This window comes from Neomonachus schauinslandi, chromosome 15 (genome assembly GCF_002201575.2).
Source record: "Neomonachus schauinslandi chromosome 15, ASM220157v2, whole genome shotgun sequence".
In the NCBI taxonomy this organism is placed as follows: Eukaryota; Metazoa; Chordata; class Mammalia; order Carnivora; family Phocidae; genus Neomonachus; species Neomonachus schauinslandi.
In genome coordinates, this window is record NC_058417.1 from 30506842 (window position 1) to 30523997 (window position 17156).

General features: G+C 37.6%; 1 protein-coding gene across 1 annotated transcript in view; it reads right to left on the reverse strand.

Annotated features, from left to right (window-relative positions):
- STXBP4 (syntaxin binding protein 4) overlaps nucleotides 1-17156 on the reverse strand; it is a 158132-nt gene that overhangs the window by 80397 nt on the left and 60579 nt on the right. Inside the window, exon 11 of the mRNA XM_021704305.1 lies at nucleotides 3530-3706. Coding sequence (XP_021559980.1) covers nucleotides 3530-3706 — 177 coding nt within the window. The remainder of the gene's footprint in view (nucleotides 1-3529; nucleotides 3707-17156) is intronic.

The window sequence follows — 17156 nt, forward strand, 5'->3', positions numbered from 1 at the left end:
AGAATAACCCAATGGAAAAAATGGTTGAAGGTAACGAAGAGGCATTTCACAAAGAAACACAAATGCCTAACAAGTACATAAATATATGCTCAACTGGCTATCTGGGCCAGAGGTGCCCTGGTTTATAGCATTTGGGGGCGTAAATAACTCCACTATGTCTGATTGAAGCTACCAACCCGATGTCGCTGAATATGCAGTTAAGAAGAGATGCACACAATCCCCTATTGTGAGCCAGTGCCCGCTGGTCCTGGCGTAGCAGTGGCTCCAAGTCATTAGTAACCAGGGAAGTCCAAATGAAACCACAATGAGATTTACTTATCACACCTACCAGATTGATATAAATTAAAAGTAAATGAAAAAAAGTGTCAGCAAGGGTGTGGGGTGAACAGTATCTCACTCACTACTGGTGGGAGTAAAAATTGGTTCAAAAGCTTTCAAAAACAATTAGGCATTACCTAGTAAAGTTCATTGATCATCGTTTAACCTAGCAGTTCCACCCTAAGATATGAACCCAAGACAAACTGTTATGCATGCAGAGCATGATACATGTACAAAAGTGTTTTTTAGCAACATTGTTCATAATAAAACAGAAATAATTGGACTGTTCATCAAAGACAGGATGGGCAAATATACTGTAGTATATCCATTTAAGGGAGTACAAAAAAGGGATGAAAATACATGAACTGGCTATAAATTTAAATAGATGAATTGCAAAAATAAAAGGTTCAGTGAAAAAAGCAAGTAGGAAGAATACATGCAGGACATTTCTATTTATATAAAGTTGATAAACAGGCAAGATTCAACAATATTTATTTTTATTTATTTTTATTTTTATTTTAAAGATTTTATTTATTTATTTGACAGAGAGAGACACAGCGAGAGAGGGAGCACAAGCAGGGGGAGTGGGAGAGGGAGAAACAGGCTTCCCGCTGAGCAGGGAGCCCGATGCAGGGCTCGATCCCAGGACCCAGGGATCATGACATGAGCTGAAGGCAGACGCTTAATGACTGAGCCACCCAGGCGCCCCAACAATATTTATTTTTAAGAGGTATAAAGATATGTGGTAAAATTATCAAGAAAATGATTAATACTAAATCTAGGAAAGTGATTACTTCTGAGCGCGAGGGAGGGGAATGCAACTGGGGATGGACACTGGATCGTCAAAGGTGTTGGTAATGTTTTATTTCCTAAGCTGGGGGTAAACAGAAAAAACAAAAACAAAAAAGGTAAGTAAGTATAGAGATGAGATAAAGGAAAACTTAGTGAAAAATAAAAACATTGTTAGAAAAAGAATCTGTGTCTTAAAAATGAATATTTAAATCTGAGTTCTCTAATACCTTCATCAATGTCTCTTGAAGCAATCTCAAATAACTGGAAAAAAAAGTTTCCTTCTCTTTCTCCACTGGCATTGAGTTTGGGAAATGTTGAGATGCTCTCGTCTAATATTTTTTCTTTAGAAAATAAACAAACAGAGATGCCTGGGTGGCTTGGTCAGTCAAGTGTCTGCCTTTGGCTCGGGTTGTGATCCCAGGGTCCTGGGATCAAGTCCCACATTGGTCTCCTTGCTCAGTGGGGAACCTGCTTCTCCTTCTGTCTGCTGCTCCCCCTGCTTGTGCTCTCTCTCTCTGATAAAAAAATAAATAAAATCTTAAAAAAAAGAAAAGAAAAGAAAAGAAAAGGGGTGCCTGGGTGGCTCAGTCGTTAAGCGTCTGCCTTCGGCTCAGGTCGTGATCCCAGAGTCCTGGGATCGAGCCCCGCATCGGGCTCCCTGCTCAGCGGGAAGCCTGCTTCTCCCTCTCTCACTCCCCCTGCTTGTGTTCCCTCTTTCGCTGTGCCTCTCTCTGTCAAATAAATAAATAAAAATCTTAAGAAAAAAATAAACAAACAAAAGATTGTTTTTTCAGAGATAGGATAAGGGCTTAGCTTAGAATCTTGTTAGGAGGAATGGCATGAGACACCATTATGCTAAAAAAGAGAAAAACTGAATTAATTATATTGCCAGACAACTTAGGACAAAAATGTGTCTCAGCTAGGAGCTGGGACAGAGAATTGCAAATAACCTATGCTTTACAAAAAAAAAAAAAAAAAAGAAATTCAGGAGAACTTTTTGAATATTACTTAGAAAGTATTTTTAAAGACTGTTGATTATCCCTCCAAAAGTACATAGAGTTTATAAAATAGTACCTTAAATTTTTTTTTAATTTATTTTTTTTGGAATTTCATTAATTTTATTTATTTATTTGTTTTTATTGTCTCATCTATTCATTAGTTGCATATAACACCCATCCCAACATCGCAGCAACTTTTTTTTAAGACACGTCTCCAAAGGCAAGGGAAACAAAAGCAAAAATGAACTTTTGGGACTTCATCAAGATAAAAAATGTTGCACAGCAAAGGAAACAGTACTTTTGATATTTTGATAATTCCCAGTATTTTCAGAATCATGTTAAAGTTACTCACATGAAATAAGCATGTATCTCTGATTTCAAAATGTAAATACTGGGCCAAAAATAAATGTAGATAAGAATATGTAATATTTTTAAGTATTGCTGCCTTTTCAAGTAATATGATTTTCCCTTGGCCTTGTATATTATCAAAGGGTGACAAGAATATCAGCTTTCTTTTGGAATTGGTTTAAATGGGCAGATGTGAGAAACGTTAGTGACTCTTAAGAGCTGACCAAAGAAAATTTCAGATTTTCTTCTGTATTTTGCTTTTCTAAAACTGGTTTAATTTCCATCTGTTGTATTTAAGGTATTTAACTGTTTTATATTTATATAAGGAGACATAAAGTATTCAAATTTGCTTTATGTTTTCTTGAAAGTTGACTGGATTAAATACCTATTCTAAGTGAACTCGTTAAAAGTTATAAAATATGTATTTCAATTTACTTAATATAAATGTATATGTCTATTATAGTTTTGAAGACCTTTCAATGAATATAGTATATATTATGTTATAAAAAAAATCACAAACTAAAAAATTTCACATAAAAAAAGATCACATTGCCTTCTGAACAGCATTTGGTATTTTGCCATTGAAATTGGAGCCTATTAAATTCAAACTCAGTTTATTTCTATTAATTATCTTGGGCCCTGGGCAAAAATTATTTAACATTCACACTTCCTTGAGTGCTCTAATCAAAGAGCAAAACCCATCCCTAGACTCTCCTCCTCTCATCCCCACCAGGCAAATTAGCAAGTTTAGGAACAAAAGGAGAAAACCAATGTAATCAATTAAATGTTAAATAGTTCCAGGACTTAATGCCTGAGCTGTACAATGTTGACCAATGACCCAAATAAATTTGGGGCACATGCTTTTCCATCCCCAAGCTATGTGGATAAAGGGAGGCTCACAACCTTCGCATGACCTAACCCCCCATCCCAACACGACACATCATCCTATCATTGAATAATAGAAGACAAACACTGACCTAGTTTAGAAGTGCAGATGAAAAGGAAATGAAAACAGGATACATGACAACGGCAAGGAAACCATGGTAACTAAAAGAGAGGACGGTTTTGCTTACTTTATTTTGGTCCGAATAATCAGCAAGCTGAGCCTTTAGATCTGTGATCTCGGCCTCTAACAGATGGATCACTTCTTCGTAGTCCATTTCCATTCCATGCGCCTGGCGCTGTGCAGCCTCGGCCAGGTGGATCCGACTTCGCAGGGCTCTGGTTTCTTCAGCCACAGCTTTGGCTTCCTGAGGATTTCAAAATTCAGGCCGTTGAAAAAAAGCCATGTTAAAAAACAGTTCGGCAAAACAGTTGAAACAAAATCTTTTCCTTCCTCTGGAAGTTATAATTCCCAAACTTAATCAATAGACATGTGCCCCTCACATCTCAGTTTAAAACTTAGTAGTCACGTTATTATGTAGAGCAAACGCCTGATCTTACTTTTCCTCTGTCGATTTCTTGGATAATTTTCAGTATGGAATCTCCAACTTCACACACCTAGCATAACATTTTGGAAATAAGGGAAGCAGAAGGGAATTGGAAACGGAGAAGAGAATTAAGAACAGGTTCAAAAGATAGAAAAAGTAGACGTCCACGGAACTCAGGTAGGTGGTAGGGCTCATGTTCTAAGAAGATTCTTGCAGCTTCAAATACAGCTGAGAGATTTGCAGTGTTGTGGACTTCCTTGTGGTCCAAGCCTAGGATCCAAAGCTTATTTCTAGACATCAGTCTGTTACATCCCCCTTTTGATTTACAATGGCAAGGCCTCCGGTATCCTGTGAGTCTTAACACATGAAAATCCTTTTGAAACCTCCCTTTTCCTTACCTCCCCCAACTCCCAAGTATATAATCAGCCATCCCTCACAACCCCAGGGCAGCAGCTCTTTCTGCTCATGGGTCCTATCCCCGTGCTTTAACGACTGAGCCAGCCAGGCGCCCCTCTATCCCCGTGCTTTAAAAAAACCCCACCATTTTGCACCCCCCCAAAAAAAGCCAAAAGGTGGAATTCAGTAGCAAAACATCTAGCTATTTCTATAGGGTGCAATGCTCACAAGACATTTATTAAACACGTTATGTCTTAGATGATTCATGTGTCTTCTCTCATTTAACCTTTAGAACATCAAGAGAGAGTCATTATTAAAAACCATTTTATACATAATTAAACAGAAGCTCGGAGAGGTTACATATCCTGTCCAAGGACACATAGCAGTAAAAGAGTTTAAACCCAGGTCTGCCGAACTCCAACATGAATGCTCTTTTCACCATTTTACTCTGCTACTAAATGACAAAACAAATAAAACAAAACTATGTGCTAGCTACACTCTCTAGCTTAGGAAGAGGATGGGGTGACCAAAACCACTTGCTCCCTCAAAATGTGCTTTGGTGCTAGGTCAACCACAGTCCCCCTAAGGATACCGATATAATTGAGCATGTCAGTTACTATACTGTAAACCATTTCTTTTTCTTTACTTGATGCAGAAATCTTTTTTTCTGCAATGGAACCTTCTGCTCCAATTGCCATGGCTAATATTCAACTATGGCTATTTTAATTTTCTCGGAGCTATTATAGGATGCTTGCTTTTGTTTGAGTCTAAATGCATTTGAAATGGAGAGTTAGGAATATGGACATATTTTTAAGGGTCAATTTTTCATTCATACATTCAATATATGTTTATTAAGTACTTACTATGTGTCAGGTTCTGTTTCAGGTACTGAGGACAGAGCACCTAACAAAATCGACAAAAAGTCCTCCTTCATGCCCTGCCCCACCCTGAATTTACATTACAGTTTGGGGAGACAGACAGTAAATTAGGGATTATCATTGAAGATCTGCCTGAGAAGACATTTAATCAGAGACTCGCAGGAAGCATGGAGCCATGAAGATTTCCCAAGGAGCTTTCTGGGCTAAGGGAACAGTTTATGCAAAGGTCCTGAGATGGAATTGTTCCTTGCATCTTTAAAGAACAGCAAGGAAGCCTGTGTAGCATTAAGTAGACAGTGGTAAGGGACAGGAAGAAGGGAGTAGTAGGAAATGAAGAGTAAGGGCAGGGATCAGGTTGGGGTGGAGTGGCAGATCTTAAGAGGCTTTGTAGGCCATCATAAAAACTTTGGTTTTACTCAGGGTGAGATGGGACGTTATTGGAGGGTTTGGAGCAGAGAAATGATTATGATCTGACTTAAATTTATAAGTGGATTACTCTTGCTGTTGGGTTGAGAGTAAACTGCAGGGGATGGGCAAGGGTGGAGCAGGGAGAAGGGGACAGGCATACAAACTGTGTGGCTTGAACAAGGGTGAGAGTGTTGGAAATGGTGTCAAGTGGTCAGATTCTAAATACAGTTGGAAAGTACAGCTAACAGAAGACTTCATCATCATTCACAACATTTACCTAGCAGCTAGTGCATCTAGATAATCATATTATAGGATAAAAGACACCTTCTCTTCCCTGGCTCCATTCAGAACATTAAGTATGCCTTAGATAAGTGGAAGAACAGAATAGCGCATGATAGACAAAAAGAACAATGTGAACAAAGGAAGAGAAGACAAGAAGGAATGTGGTACATTTGAGAAATGGCACTAGATCAATTTTGACTGGAGCTGGTGCTTCCTGGGAGGACAGTGGATAAAAGAAAGGTTGAGGAGAGACAGGGAAAGAGCCAGACTTTGGTAGAAATGGCATGACAGGCAAAAGGGCTTGTATCAGGTAAATCTTCAGGCCTTTTGAGCAGAAATTGATGTGAGAACAGAGTGCTGTAGAAAGCTAAATCTGACAGCAGGGTTCAGGATGGAGAGATGCGGCCAACCAACTGCCTCCTACACCTCTGATTCAAAGGGCTCGATTTCAGCCCCAGGAACAACAGGTACAGCACGGGGGACTAGAATCAATGGTATCACAACAGTGTTGCCTGGTGACAGACACTAACTACACCTGTGGTGAGCACAGCCTAACTGTGGTTGTTGAATCGCTAGGCTGTACACCTGAAACTAAGGTAACACTGCATGCCAACTATACTCAGATGAAAACACCACCACCACCAACAAAAACCCAAGGAACTTGATTTCCTTATCTTTAAAACCAGTGGCCTTCTCATCAAAGGGTACTGTTAGAAAGAAATACCTGGGGAAATAGAAGAACATTTACCAAGCCACATCAGTTGGTTCAGGCCAGGTGACCATGTCACGAGTGTGTCACAGCTTGATCAACTTCATGTCAGACCGCGGCTGTGCATACAGGATGGAAATGGTTGCTGGCACCACTTCAAATGCTTTACACGGACCAGCTCAGTTAATCCACACACTGCTGGGTGAGGTGTGTCTATTCTTATACTCATTTAATAGGTGGAAAACTGAAGCACAGAAAGGTCAAGTAACTTTCTCAGAATCACAGACCTAAAAAGTGGCTGGGCTAGGATTTGAACCCAGGCAGTGTAATCACAAGTTCATGCTCACTTGGCTACGACGCCATACTGTCTCTCCAACTACAGAAAATGATTAAAAAAAAAAAAATCACTTGTAGATGACAATATCATCAGTGCCCAAACCCACACGAGCTTAGGATGCGGCCATGATAATACACTAAAATATCTTCGAGGCTGCTACACCATTCCCCGTTTTCCATTCACTCAAGCTAGAAAAAAATACATTGCTGCTGAAGAGAAAGAGGAGGGGCAGAGAATTCTCCATAGCTGCGATGAATAATAACTTTGATGATTTGTCTCCTTCACACTCACTTCATGCAGCTTTTATTCCTCTATAAAAACAGCACTTTTATTTTTGTTCAAAGAATGCTAGTTAATTAAATGAAGAATCTGGATGGAATTTATATAGCCACGATAGTTCACTGATGGTAATACAGTGTGAAATGCGGTTGGGTGGTAAAAGATGCAGAGGTTTTGATGCTGAATAAATTCATGCTATTTCTTTTGTCAATGTATAACTGTCAGGTTGGTAAATGTGACCCGTTAGCAAAGTTCTAGCCCAATTCCCACTGAATGGCTGTTTAGAAGATTAGTGCATTGAAATGATGACTTTTAGAGGAAGCAGTAAAAAAGAGATAGCAGCAGCGTATTGTATTTAGCAATGAAGGATCACATAAATTCATTTTTTTCTTTTCATCCCGGGTCATCTTCTAATAAATAACTGTAAAGCCTCCTATGTCAGTAACAACTGAGCCAGAATTTTCTGAGTACCTCACCATGACCCCGAAATCCCATCGGGGTAGATGCTGCAGCCAGTTCACCGCATTACTTTGTATTAGGTAGAGATGAATTCAGTTTAGAAAGTTAGAAAATAAAAGAGAAACCAAGATGCAATAGCAACCAGAAAAATCAACATAAGCATTACGCTTTTTAATACTGAGCAGTATGAGCACAGAGACTGGAAGGGAATCTTGAATTATGAAGTCAAATCTCTGACTTGGCTTTTTTTTGGTGACACTGAGGAAATACTTCCAATTCATACTGTCCCATTGTAAAATGAGGATTTTCCACCTTACAATTTCACAGTGAATCTTCAGGAAAGATCACACCAAATTCTCCTTTGACAAAGGAGACAAAGGGTATTATCAACTCACACAAAGGGCAGTATAAGCTCAGACAAAAGACAATGTGCTGTGCTGTGTGTTTTTCCACATACAGCAGTTCTCCACAAGGAACATGATAAAGAAGAGAAAACATGAGTGTTAGAATGAGCTCTACCTCGGTCAGAATCTTTGATTTTTTTTTTCTTTCCTGGCTGTGTAATTCTCTAATTCTCTAAGAAACTCAGTTTGTTCAGTTGTATAATGGGAAATAACAACACCTACTTTATAACCTCAAAACAACTCTCACAGGAAGGTTAAAGAAACAATTATACAGTTCTTGGTACAGTTCCTCTTTACTGCTTTTGAAAGATATACATAATTACCTGTGCGATTAGAGAGCTAGACTAGACAATTTATTAAGGGCTTTCCTGAGGCAATAGTAATACCAGTTATTGAACTTTACAGAAGTTGTTTGGGAACATAATAACATAATGTGCACAGGTCTTTCTAATGTTAGCAACAATTATGTAAAACCTTTTCTTCCTAGTTACGAGTCATAACGGCTCCCTAAAGTAGAAGGAAAAAGCATTAACAGCAGTTGCACATTTGTAATTAGGCCAGCACATCCATATCAGTAACCTTCGAAATTCTGTAATTTTTAAGCTAATCAGTAAATCTTTCAAAATGTCAATGGCCAACAGGAGAAAAAAAGGGACTGCAAAGAGATATATGTGTTGGTATAATGTAACTTAATGCTACCAAGCCTGAAAGAATACTTCTCTTATCAGCTTCCGACATTCACTCATTGGAGAACTCTTTTTGGTCTTAGTCCCACTACAGTTTGTGAAAAAGATTAAGGGTTATTGCAGGAAGAAGGCTGTTGAAGGAAAAGTGTTTAAAAGCAAGTTATATATAGGTTCCTTAATTTTATATCAGATTTATTAAAACATGTATACTATTTCTCCCAATGGATGATCTCAAAGTAATTTGCAGGTATTCACGAATGAATCTACAATTCATTCTGTAAGCATGATGCACTTGGGGGAGAAAATGAATTCATGGAACTTTCTATGGGCCTCTGATATGTCCTCTCTCCTTTCTCTTTCCTACTCCTTCTCCGTGCATACATCCAGCCCACCATCCCACCTTCATACCTAACCAGTTATTAAGCACTGTGAAGTCTTCATGATGATGTATTTGCAGCCATTCCTTAATCTGCATTCTTGTCACCACTTTACTGATTCACGTTCTCATCACCTCATCGTTAGGTACTATGAGAATCACATAAATGATCACCCTGCCTACTGTGTTCTTCACTCTCACGTATTCTGCATGCTTCTGAAGGATTAATTTTCCCAAAATACTGCTCAGGTAGCCAACCTAAGATAACCTTAGGTAGTATGATAAAACACATCCTCAATATCCATACTTCAAGGCTTTCCACTACTTGTTCCAAATCTATCTTTCCAGCTTTAGCACCTTCTTACATGATTACCATATCCAATTACATGACTTACCAAATTTCCTTACACTGAACTCTCCCGCCTTCAAGATGCTTTTCAGCACTTTGTTCCTTCCACTACATATACACTTTTCCTCTTTTTTCTTCATTCGGTTCTTGCCTATCATTCAAAATCTACTTCAGATTTTACCTTGTCTGGGCAGCCAGACCACTTCAGCTTACAATGATATTTCCCTCCTTTTATAATACCTGTTGTCTAATTAATCACATGCTTAGTATCTCCTGCTGCTATCTTGAACTGTCATTAAAATATTTAGTATTTTACTGCCTAACTTTCTAAAGCCAAAGAGTCTTGACTGCCCAAATTAGAACACAAGCTGACAGTAAAACACTATGTAATATGAACAAGTGCTCCACTTACCATAAAGATGAGATATAACTCGGCTGACGGTAAAAATGACAACTTTGTTTTGCATATATAATAACCGCCTTAGAAAATTTTATTAGGTAAGAAGCTTTCACAGAAAAATTCTTCATGAAACGCTTCAATTTTCTGAGACTATTAGAACTATATTTCATTTGATTAATTACAATAACAACCATAAATCATGCTGTGAGAATGACTTAACGAAAAGCAAATCATTTCATTATATTCTCTCTATATATAAATTTAAAAATCCTTTCATAGTATTTATTAAGCAAATGAGGTTATATCAAAACTATGTGGGTTGAGGGACAGTTATACTTCATTATGTTTGACAATTGTATTTCTTGGTTTTTCATTACATAGTTTAAAAATTATGCACACTAGTTTACATTTCTCTAAAAAGTACAGTTTTTCATCACAAACTAATATAATATATGCTCTCAAGGACTATATAATCATGACGGTCCTTTCCCACCCCACCCATATCCCTGCTTCTACGAATTATGTGGTGACACTTCTTTGTAAAGTGTGTAAAATGATAGACATTTGTAAATCCAAGAAATAAAGATTTTCTTCAGTTTGTCTGAAAAAGCAAAACGCTCATTTTGCAAAGGAAGATTTGGTTAAGCTTCCTGGAGGAAAAGCAGGTCAATCAAATTATAATTAGCTCTAATTAACCCTCCCAAGAGCTGTCAGCTTCTCTACCTGCACCTGCCTCATTCTCCAAGAGGTGCAAAATTGAGCTCTGACTCTGAACATCAAAGAAAACCAAAGAAACAATTTTCAATCTCTGTCTATAAACAGAAGTCCCTAATCAAAGACAGACACACAAGTACACCTATCTGATAAATTTTACCATGCAACTTGTTTAGAATATAAATATTAATTAGTTAAAATCCAGTTAAATGTATTTAACCCTAAACATGCATTTTACTGGTTTAGTGAAGGTTGACGTAAAAGAAAAAAACCATTTTCCTACTTCTCCAATTCTAATTACAAAGGTACTAAAGGAAACATTTACACTATTGGAAATTTCCTTTCCTGATCAGAAGGTAAACTCTGCTCACTGAAACTTGCTACAACTCAAAGGCTACTTTTCAGCTATTAAACATCTAGAATTCATCTGAAGCTTGTTTGGGGTTTAAGAGAGATGGCTTCAAACAGAAATATACTCCTTCCAATTTAACTTCAAGAGTTTTAATTAAATTGGAATCACAATTTTACCAAATTTTTTTTGTTTTGTAGGAACGTGATCAAGAGTTCTAAGTTCTAATCTAGATAGTAAGATAATAATATTCCTATGTTCAGGGGCGCCTGGTTGGCTCAGTTTTTAAGCGTCTGCCTTCGGCTCAGGTCCTGATCCCAGGGTCCTGGGATGGAGCCCTGCATCGGGCTCCCTGCTCGACGGAAAGCCTGCTTCTCCCTCTCCTACTCCCCCTGCTTGTGCTCCTACTCTCGCTATCTCTCTCTGTCAAATAAATAAAATCTTTAAAATATATATATATATTCTTAAGTTCATTTGGAAGAAAAAGAAATCAGTGAGAACTGGTGTGCAAATTTTGAAAAACAACAGTAATAACAAGAAAGAAAGAAACAGGGTGGGACATAGCTCAAAGATTTAAGCCATAAAGCTACACAATAGTTTGTACTGGCAAAGATGAGTTAGATAAAACACTCATTCACCCAATAAATATTTATTGACAAAGCAACTGAAAGACCAGAGAGTGCCAAACAGACCCTAGATTATGCAATAGTTTAATCTATGGTAATGGAGATACCACAACACAATGAGTAGTTGCAACAACAAATTATTTGGGAAAACAAAAGTATAAAGTATAGCCCCTCATCTCAAACCTTATACCAAACAAAATAATTTCATAAGTGGGTTAAATAAAGACTGACACCGGGGGGGGGGGGGGGGAGGTGGAAAAACTAGGTTAATATGTATCTGAAATCTGGCAAGGAATGGACTTTAAAAAAAATTATTAAAAAGGAGAAAGCCCAAAGCAAAAGATTTGACAACACGAAAACACCTGTATTTAAAAAAATCTTCGAAAAAGAAAGGCAATTTATATATATGGGAACATATTTGCAACAGATTTGGTAGAAAGAGGGTTAATAACTACACTGTAAGGAGATCTTTTGGGAAAAGGGGAAAACCATCATTAAGAATATAAGAGAAGCACATGGGGCGCCTGGGTGGCTCAGTCAGTTAAGCAGCTGCCTTTGGCTCAGGTCACGATCCCAGGGTTCTGGGATCCAGCCCCGCGTCAGGCTCCCTGCTCAGTGGGGAGCCTGCTTCTCCCTCTCCCTCTGCCTGTCGCTCTGCCTATCTGTGCTCACTCTCTATGTCTCTGTCAAATAAATAAATAAAATCTTAAAAAAAAAAAGAATATAAGAGAAGTGCAAAAGGAGTAGGAGGAGAAAGAGGAGGAGGAAAGAACATGAAGGGCATATGGTCAGGAGTGGCAGAATGTCACTAGCCATCAGATCAGGAAATCGGCTACCTTCAGTATTAAAGAATTGTGATGGAATTCACCATTTGATTTGGAACTCATGGTCACAGACAATCCTTGGTATCTAACGTGGATGACAATAAATCAAAGTATAGTATTTTCAAATAGGGTGACTTATTTATGTAGGGTTAGGTACGACTAGAGAAGTCCTGTTTTTAATTCTAAAATAGTTTGTGAATAAATCACTTAACCCAATGTCAAGAGCCCCATATTGAAGTTAAGAGTACTGAAAGTGTTTCTCACGTAGGAAACTGCCAAGATAAGAGTTTTATAGTGTCAACTGCCTTATCACTACTTCCTCCTTGGGTAGAATTTACTAGTTTGTCAGCAAATTAATAATATATTGCTCTCACATAAAGAAACATAAAATGTTTGGCATCTACATAGATGTTTAAACACACCCTGAAAGGTGCTCTCTTAGCAACTAATGAAATTTTAGAGATTTGTACCTTTTTTTTTTTTTTACGTTAAATAAGAAAAATTGCGGGGAGTAATGCCTACTTTGATTGCCTTTGACAACTCACCAGCTAGAGGGCACCTATCCTGCAACACTTTCTAGGAAGTGATGGTTTTGCTCTGTTTTATTTCTCGCTGGAATGAGAGTTCTTCGCAAAGAGTACATCTAGCTTTCCCAGTGCATCCATAGAAAAGAGTATTTAATAAATGTTTCTTAGACTCCTTTACCAAGTCTCCCCTGTAAGTCGCTACCAGGGATGTGTCAAACGATTGGTGACAGACTGCTGAATTGAACCCTGAACAGCCAGAAAATAAGTGGCTCACAGCAGGGAACCCAGAACCCCAACATCAGTTCTAACTAAGCCAAACAACTACAGAAAATACTGTCATCAAATGAACTGGAAGGTTTCTGTGGAGAATAAGATCACTTCCCTTCCAAATTCCTCTAACTTGGAAAATTCTGTGATTCTAATTGATCTGACACCATTCAAATGGGTTCTGTAGTATTAACAGGATAATAAAATTTTGCTCAGATTTTCTTAAAATGGTAAGACCTTTTCTACATTAAAAAGAAAACTATTTGGGAGCGGGGATTCTGAAATAGACATCTTTGTTTGCCAATGCTTGATCAGAATGCCACATTCATGTCCAGTGGATCGCTGGAGATGGCTGGTGTCTGGGCAAACAGGACGCCAACCGGGCTGTTCTTGTGTTCCTTTTCCAAGCAAGCTGTCTTTAACTTAGGCAGTTTCTTGGGCAAAGTCTAATGTTGGAAAACACATGGGTCATATTTTGATTCACAAAAAGGGAATTAACGTTGAAAAATAAATTCGACCAAGTTTTTTTTTTTTTTTTTTAAATAAGTTTCTCCATTCAGATTGCTATCTATCATTATAAGGGCTTTATAATTTCTTTTCTTAAAAATGCTTTTTTGGGGCTTTAAGAAAATCATTTGAAGATAACTGTAGATTACACACAGTTGTAAGAAATAATACAGAGAGGTTCCCTGTATTCTTCAATAAGCCTCCTCCAATGGTTATAATTTGCAGACCATAATAGAATATCACAATCAGGAAACTTCATTGATGCAATCCACCAAACATAATCAGATTTTACCAGTTTTATAAGCACTTGGCAATGAAAAAGAAAAACCTATAGATACATGCAACAAGCTGGATGTGTCCCAAGGGAATTATGCTGAGTGAAAAAAGCCAATGCCCAAAAGTGACATACTGTACGATCACATTTACATAACATTCTTGAAATGACAAAATTATAGAGATAGAGAACAGATTACTGGTTGCAAGGCGTTAGCGGAGGGAGGACAGAAGGAGGTGGCTGTGGTTATAAAAGAGGAGCATGAGGGATGCTTGTAAAGAGGGTTTTTAACAGAAAACAAAGTTGACATTTTGAGGTCACAAGTGACCATCTGAAATGGAAACATAGGAATATTTTACTATAGTACCCTTTTAGAACAGAAAAGACTGACACATCAAGTAGATACAGTTTTCTTCTTTTCCTTTCTAAAGATGAGACAGCATCTTAGAATATCTACTAGGGCTATACTGAAATACTATAAAAAGTTCAGATCACCAAAAAAAAGAATAAAAAGGGTGTGGGAACTGATACCACTTCTGAACGTTAGAGGCTTTACTGTTTCTTTAATAAATGCACAAAGGAACACCATCTCTAAAAGTGTGAAAGCATGAATACCTCTTTAGTAATTGTATGGTATTGTTGTTCCCTTTAGAAATATATTTAATCTGTTGTTGGTTTCCTTTGTTGCTTCATCCATCAACCAAGACAGCTCGCATGCCAGCTGCACCGGCTGTGACTAAGTTCATGTTCAACCTCAACTGTCCACAGAGACTGCTGGGCTGATTTCACCGTACGTTTCTGCCTCAGGGTTTCATGCTCTTGTCAAGCATTCAACCCAACCTTTGCACAGGTGAGGCCGACTGCAACTGGGCTTCTCTGAACCTAAAGAAGTTGCCAAATGAGCAATTTCCCACGGTTTCCTTAGGGCACAGGCTCGTTCAGACAAGCCGAATACTTTGGCTTTGGACTGTTCACCAGGTCGCTCCTGCCTTAGGTCATAAAACACTGCTGAAAGGAACCTGAGACAACGTCCGTGTGGGAGGACATCTTAGAAAGTTGTTGATCAAAGGAAGTTGTTAGAAGAACGGCCCATGCCTGTTAAAAGGTGTTAGAACTTGAAGAAAAAATAAAGAGAAGTCTAATTTCATGGGAAATTGCGGCTCACGATTTTCAACAGCAAGGTGGGGTTATTTTGTAAGGCATAAAAACTCATCAAAAAATACTGAGATTTTAAAGAACAGTGCAGCCAATTCCTTACAGAACAGTTAAGTATTCTAGTCGCCAGCCCTGGTTGAAAAAAGCAAGGTACCTGATCCTTCCAGTGGGAAAGGATTTCTGCATAGTGTGTCCTTTCCTTTGGACTCATTTTTTCTGCCCTCTCCCTTCCTTTTCCCCCTCTCTCCCTCTCTTTCAATTCTTCACTGCTCTCTTTTTGGGCCACTACACTAAATAAAGGTAAATTAATTTCCATAATTTACAATAGCTAATGGGCCTTCAAAAGGGGGAGATTCTTCTGTTTTTAGGATCAGGCCACTGTCTCACAATAATTCAATTAAAAGTTTGTAAGTGAGTGAACAAAGGATATCAAATTGTGTTCTCTTCTCCCTTTGGAAGCAACTGGTAACCATCGTAAAACAAACTGAAAATCAATCTAGTCGTGTTCTAATAATCAGGTTACCTATGTATTTAAAGGATTTATGTGGTGTAATTATTAGTACTGAGCTGACTTCATATTAAGACCTTCAAAAGGGGGCTCCTGGGTGGCTCAGTTGTTAGGTGCCTCCGGCTCGGGTCATGATCCCGGGGTCCTGGGATCGAGCCCCACGTCGGGCTCGCTGCTCAGCGGGAAGCCTGCTTCTCCCTCTCCCGTTCCCCCTGCTTGTGTTCCCTCTCTCTCTGTGTCTCTGTCAAATAAATAAATAAAATCTTAAAAATAAATAAATAAATAAATAAATAATAAATAAGGGAGCTATAACATCTTCCTCAGAGTTCAAAAAAAAAAAAAAAAAAAGACCTTCAAAAGGATACCAAAAAAAGGGAAGGAAACTTTGCCAAATTTCATACAACTCATATTTCTGGTTTTTAAAAGTTTTTAAGAGGAGAGTTATATACATTCGCTTTTTGTAATTTCTAAAGACTCTTCTGCTAATTGTGAAAAGAGAAACTAATTCTTGAGAAGTTAGAATTTTAGCATTCTCAACAATGTATAGGGGGCGCCTGGGTGGCTCAGTTGGTTAAGCGACTGCCTTCGGCTCAGGTCATGATCCTGGAGTCCCGGGATCGAGCCCCCATCGGGCTCCCTGCTCTGAGGGAGGCCTGCTTCTCCCTCTCCCACTCCCCCTGCTTGTGTTCCCTCTCTTGCTGTGTCCCTCTCTGTCAAGTAAATAAATAAAATCTTAAAAAAAAAAAAAACAGAAGGAATGCTTGCCTAATATTCAATAATCAAAGACAAAAAAATTACCACACTGCACATGAATGAGCTAAATTTAAAGCTCCAAGAAAAGGGAAACCTTATTTGTGAAGCTGAACAAGTTTAAGAATTTATACTGACATTAAAACTTTTAATAATATACATCAATAACAATGATTTTACACATTTTTCTACCATAAATCAATATGCAGGTTTTAATTATTGATAGCTATGTAAATTAGTTACAAAATCTAAGAAAAATTTGAAGTATGCTAAGTTGATACTGAAATTTAGAGTTGCTTTCAATGTATACTATACCCCTTTGTATTTGTTATTAATGGTATTAACAATTAGTGATATACTTAATTTGAAAAGATGTACTTTTGAAATGGTTTTGCTTGAAAGATGAAGTCTTCTAGAAAAACATGAAAGTTTTATCCTTGTGGATGCAAATATTAAAAGAAACAGATTTTGGTATTCAGTTAGTAGAAAATTTTTAAGTATGTTTGGAACATTTGGGTATATGAATCTATTTTTTTCAACAGCAAATCTTATTAAATTTAAACACAGACCCAGTATTTCCAATGAAAATTTAGTGTACAAAACAAGATATGCTCTAAGTGACTTCAAAGATACAGCATGAAAAAAGAATGTAAAAATATCTCCTTAATGAATTTTTAATATTATTGAATGTTCAACCATATTTTAGATATATTACACTAAATAAAATATATTTAAAATAATTTCACTTTTTTAAAAATTTCACTTATTTCTTTTTACTGTTTTAAAAATGTAGCTACTAGAAAATT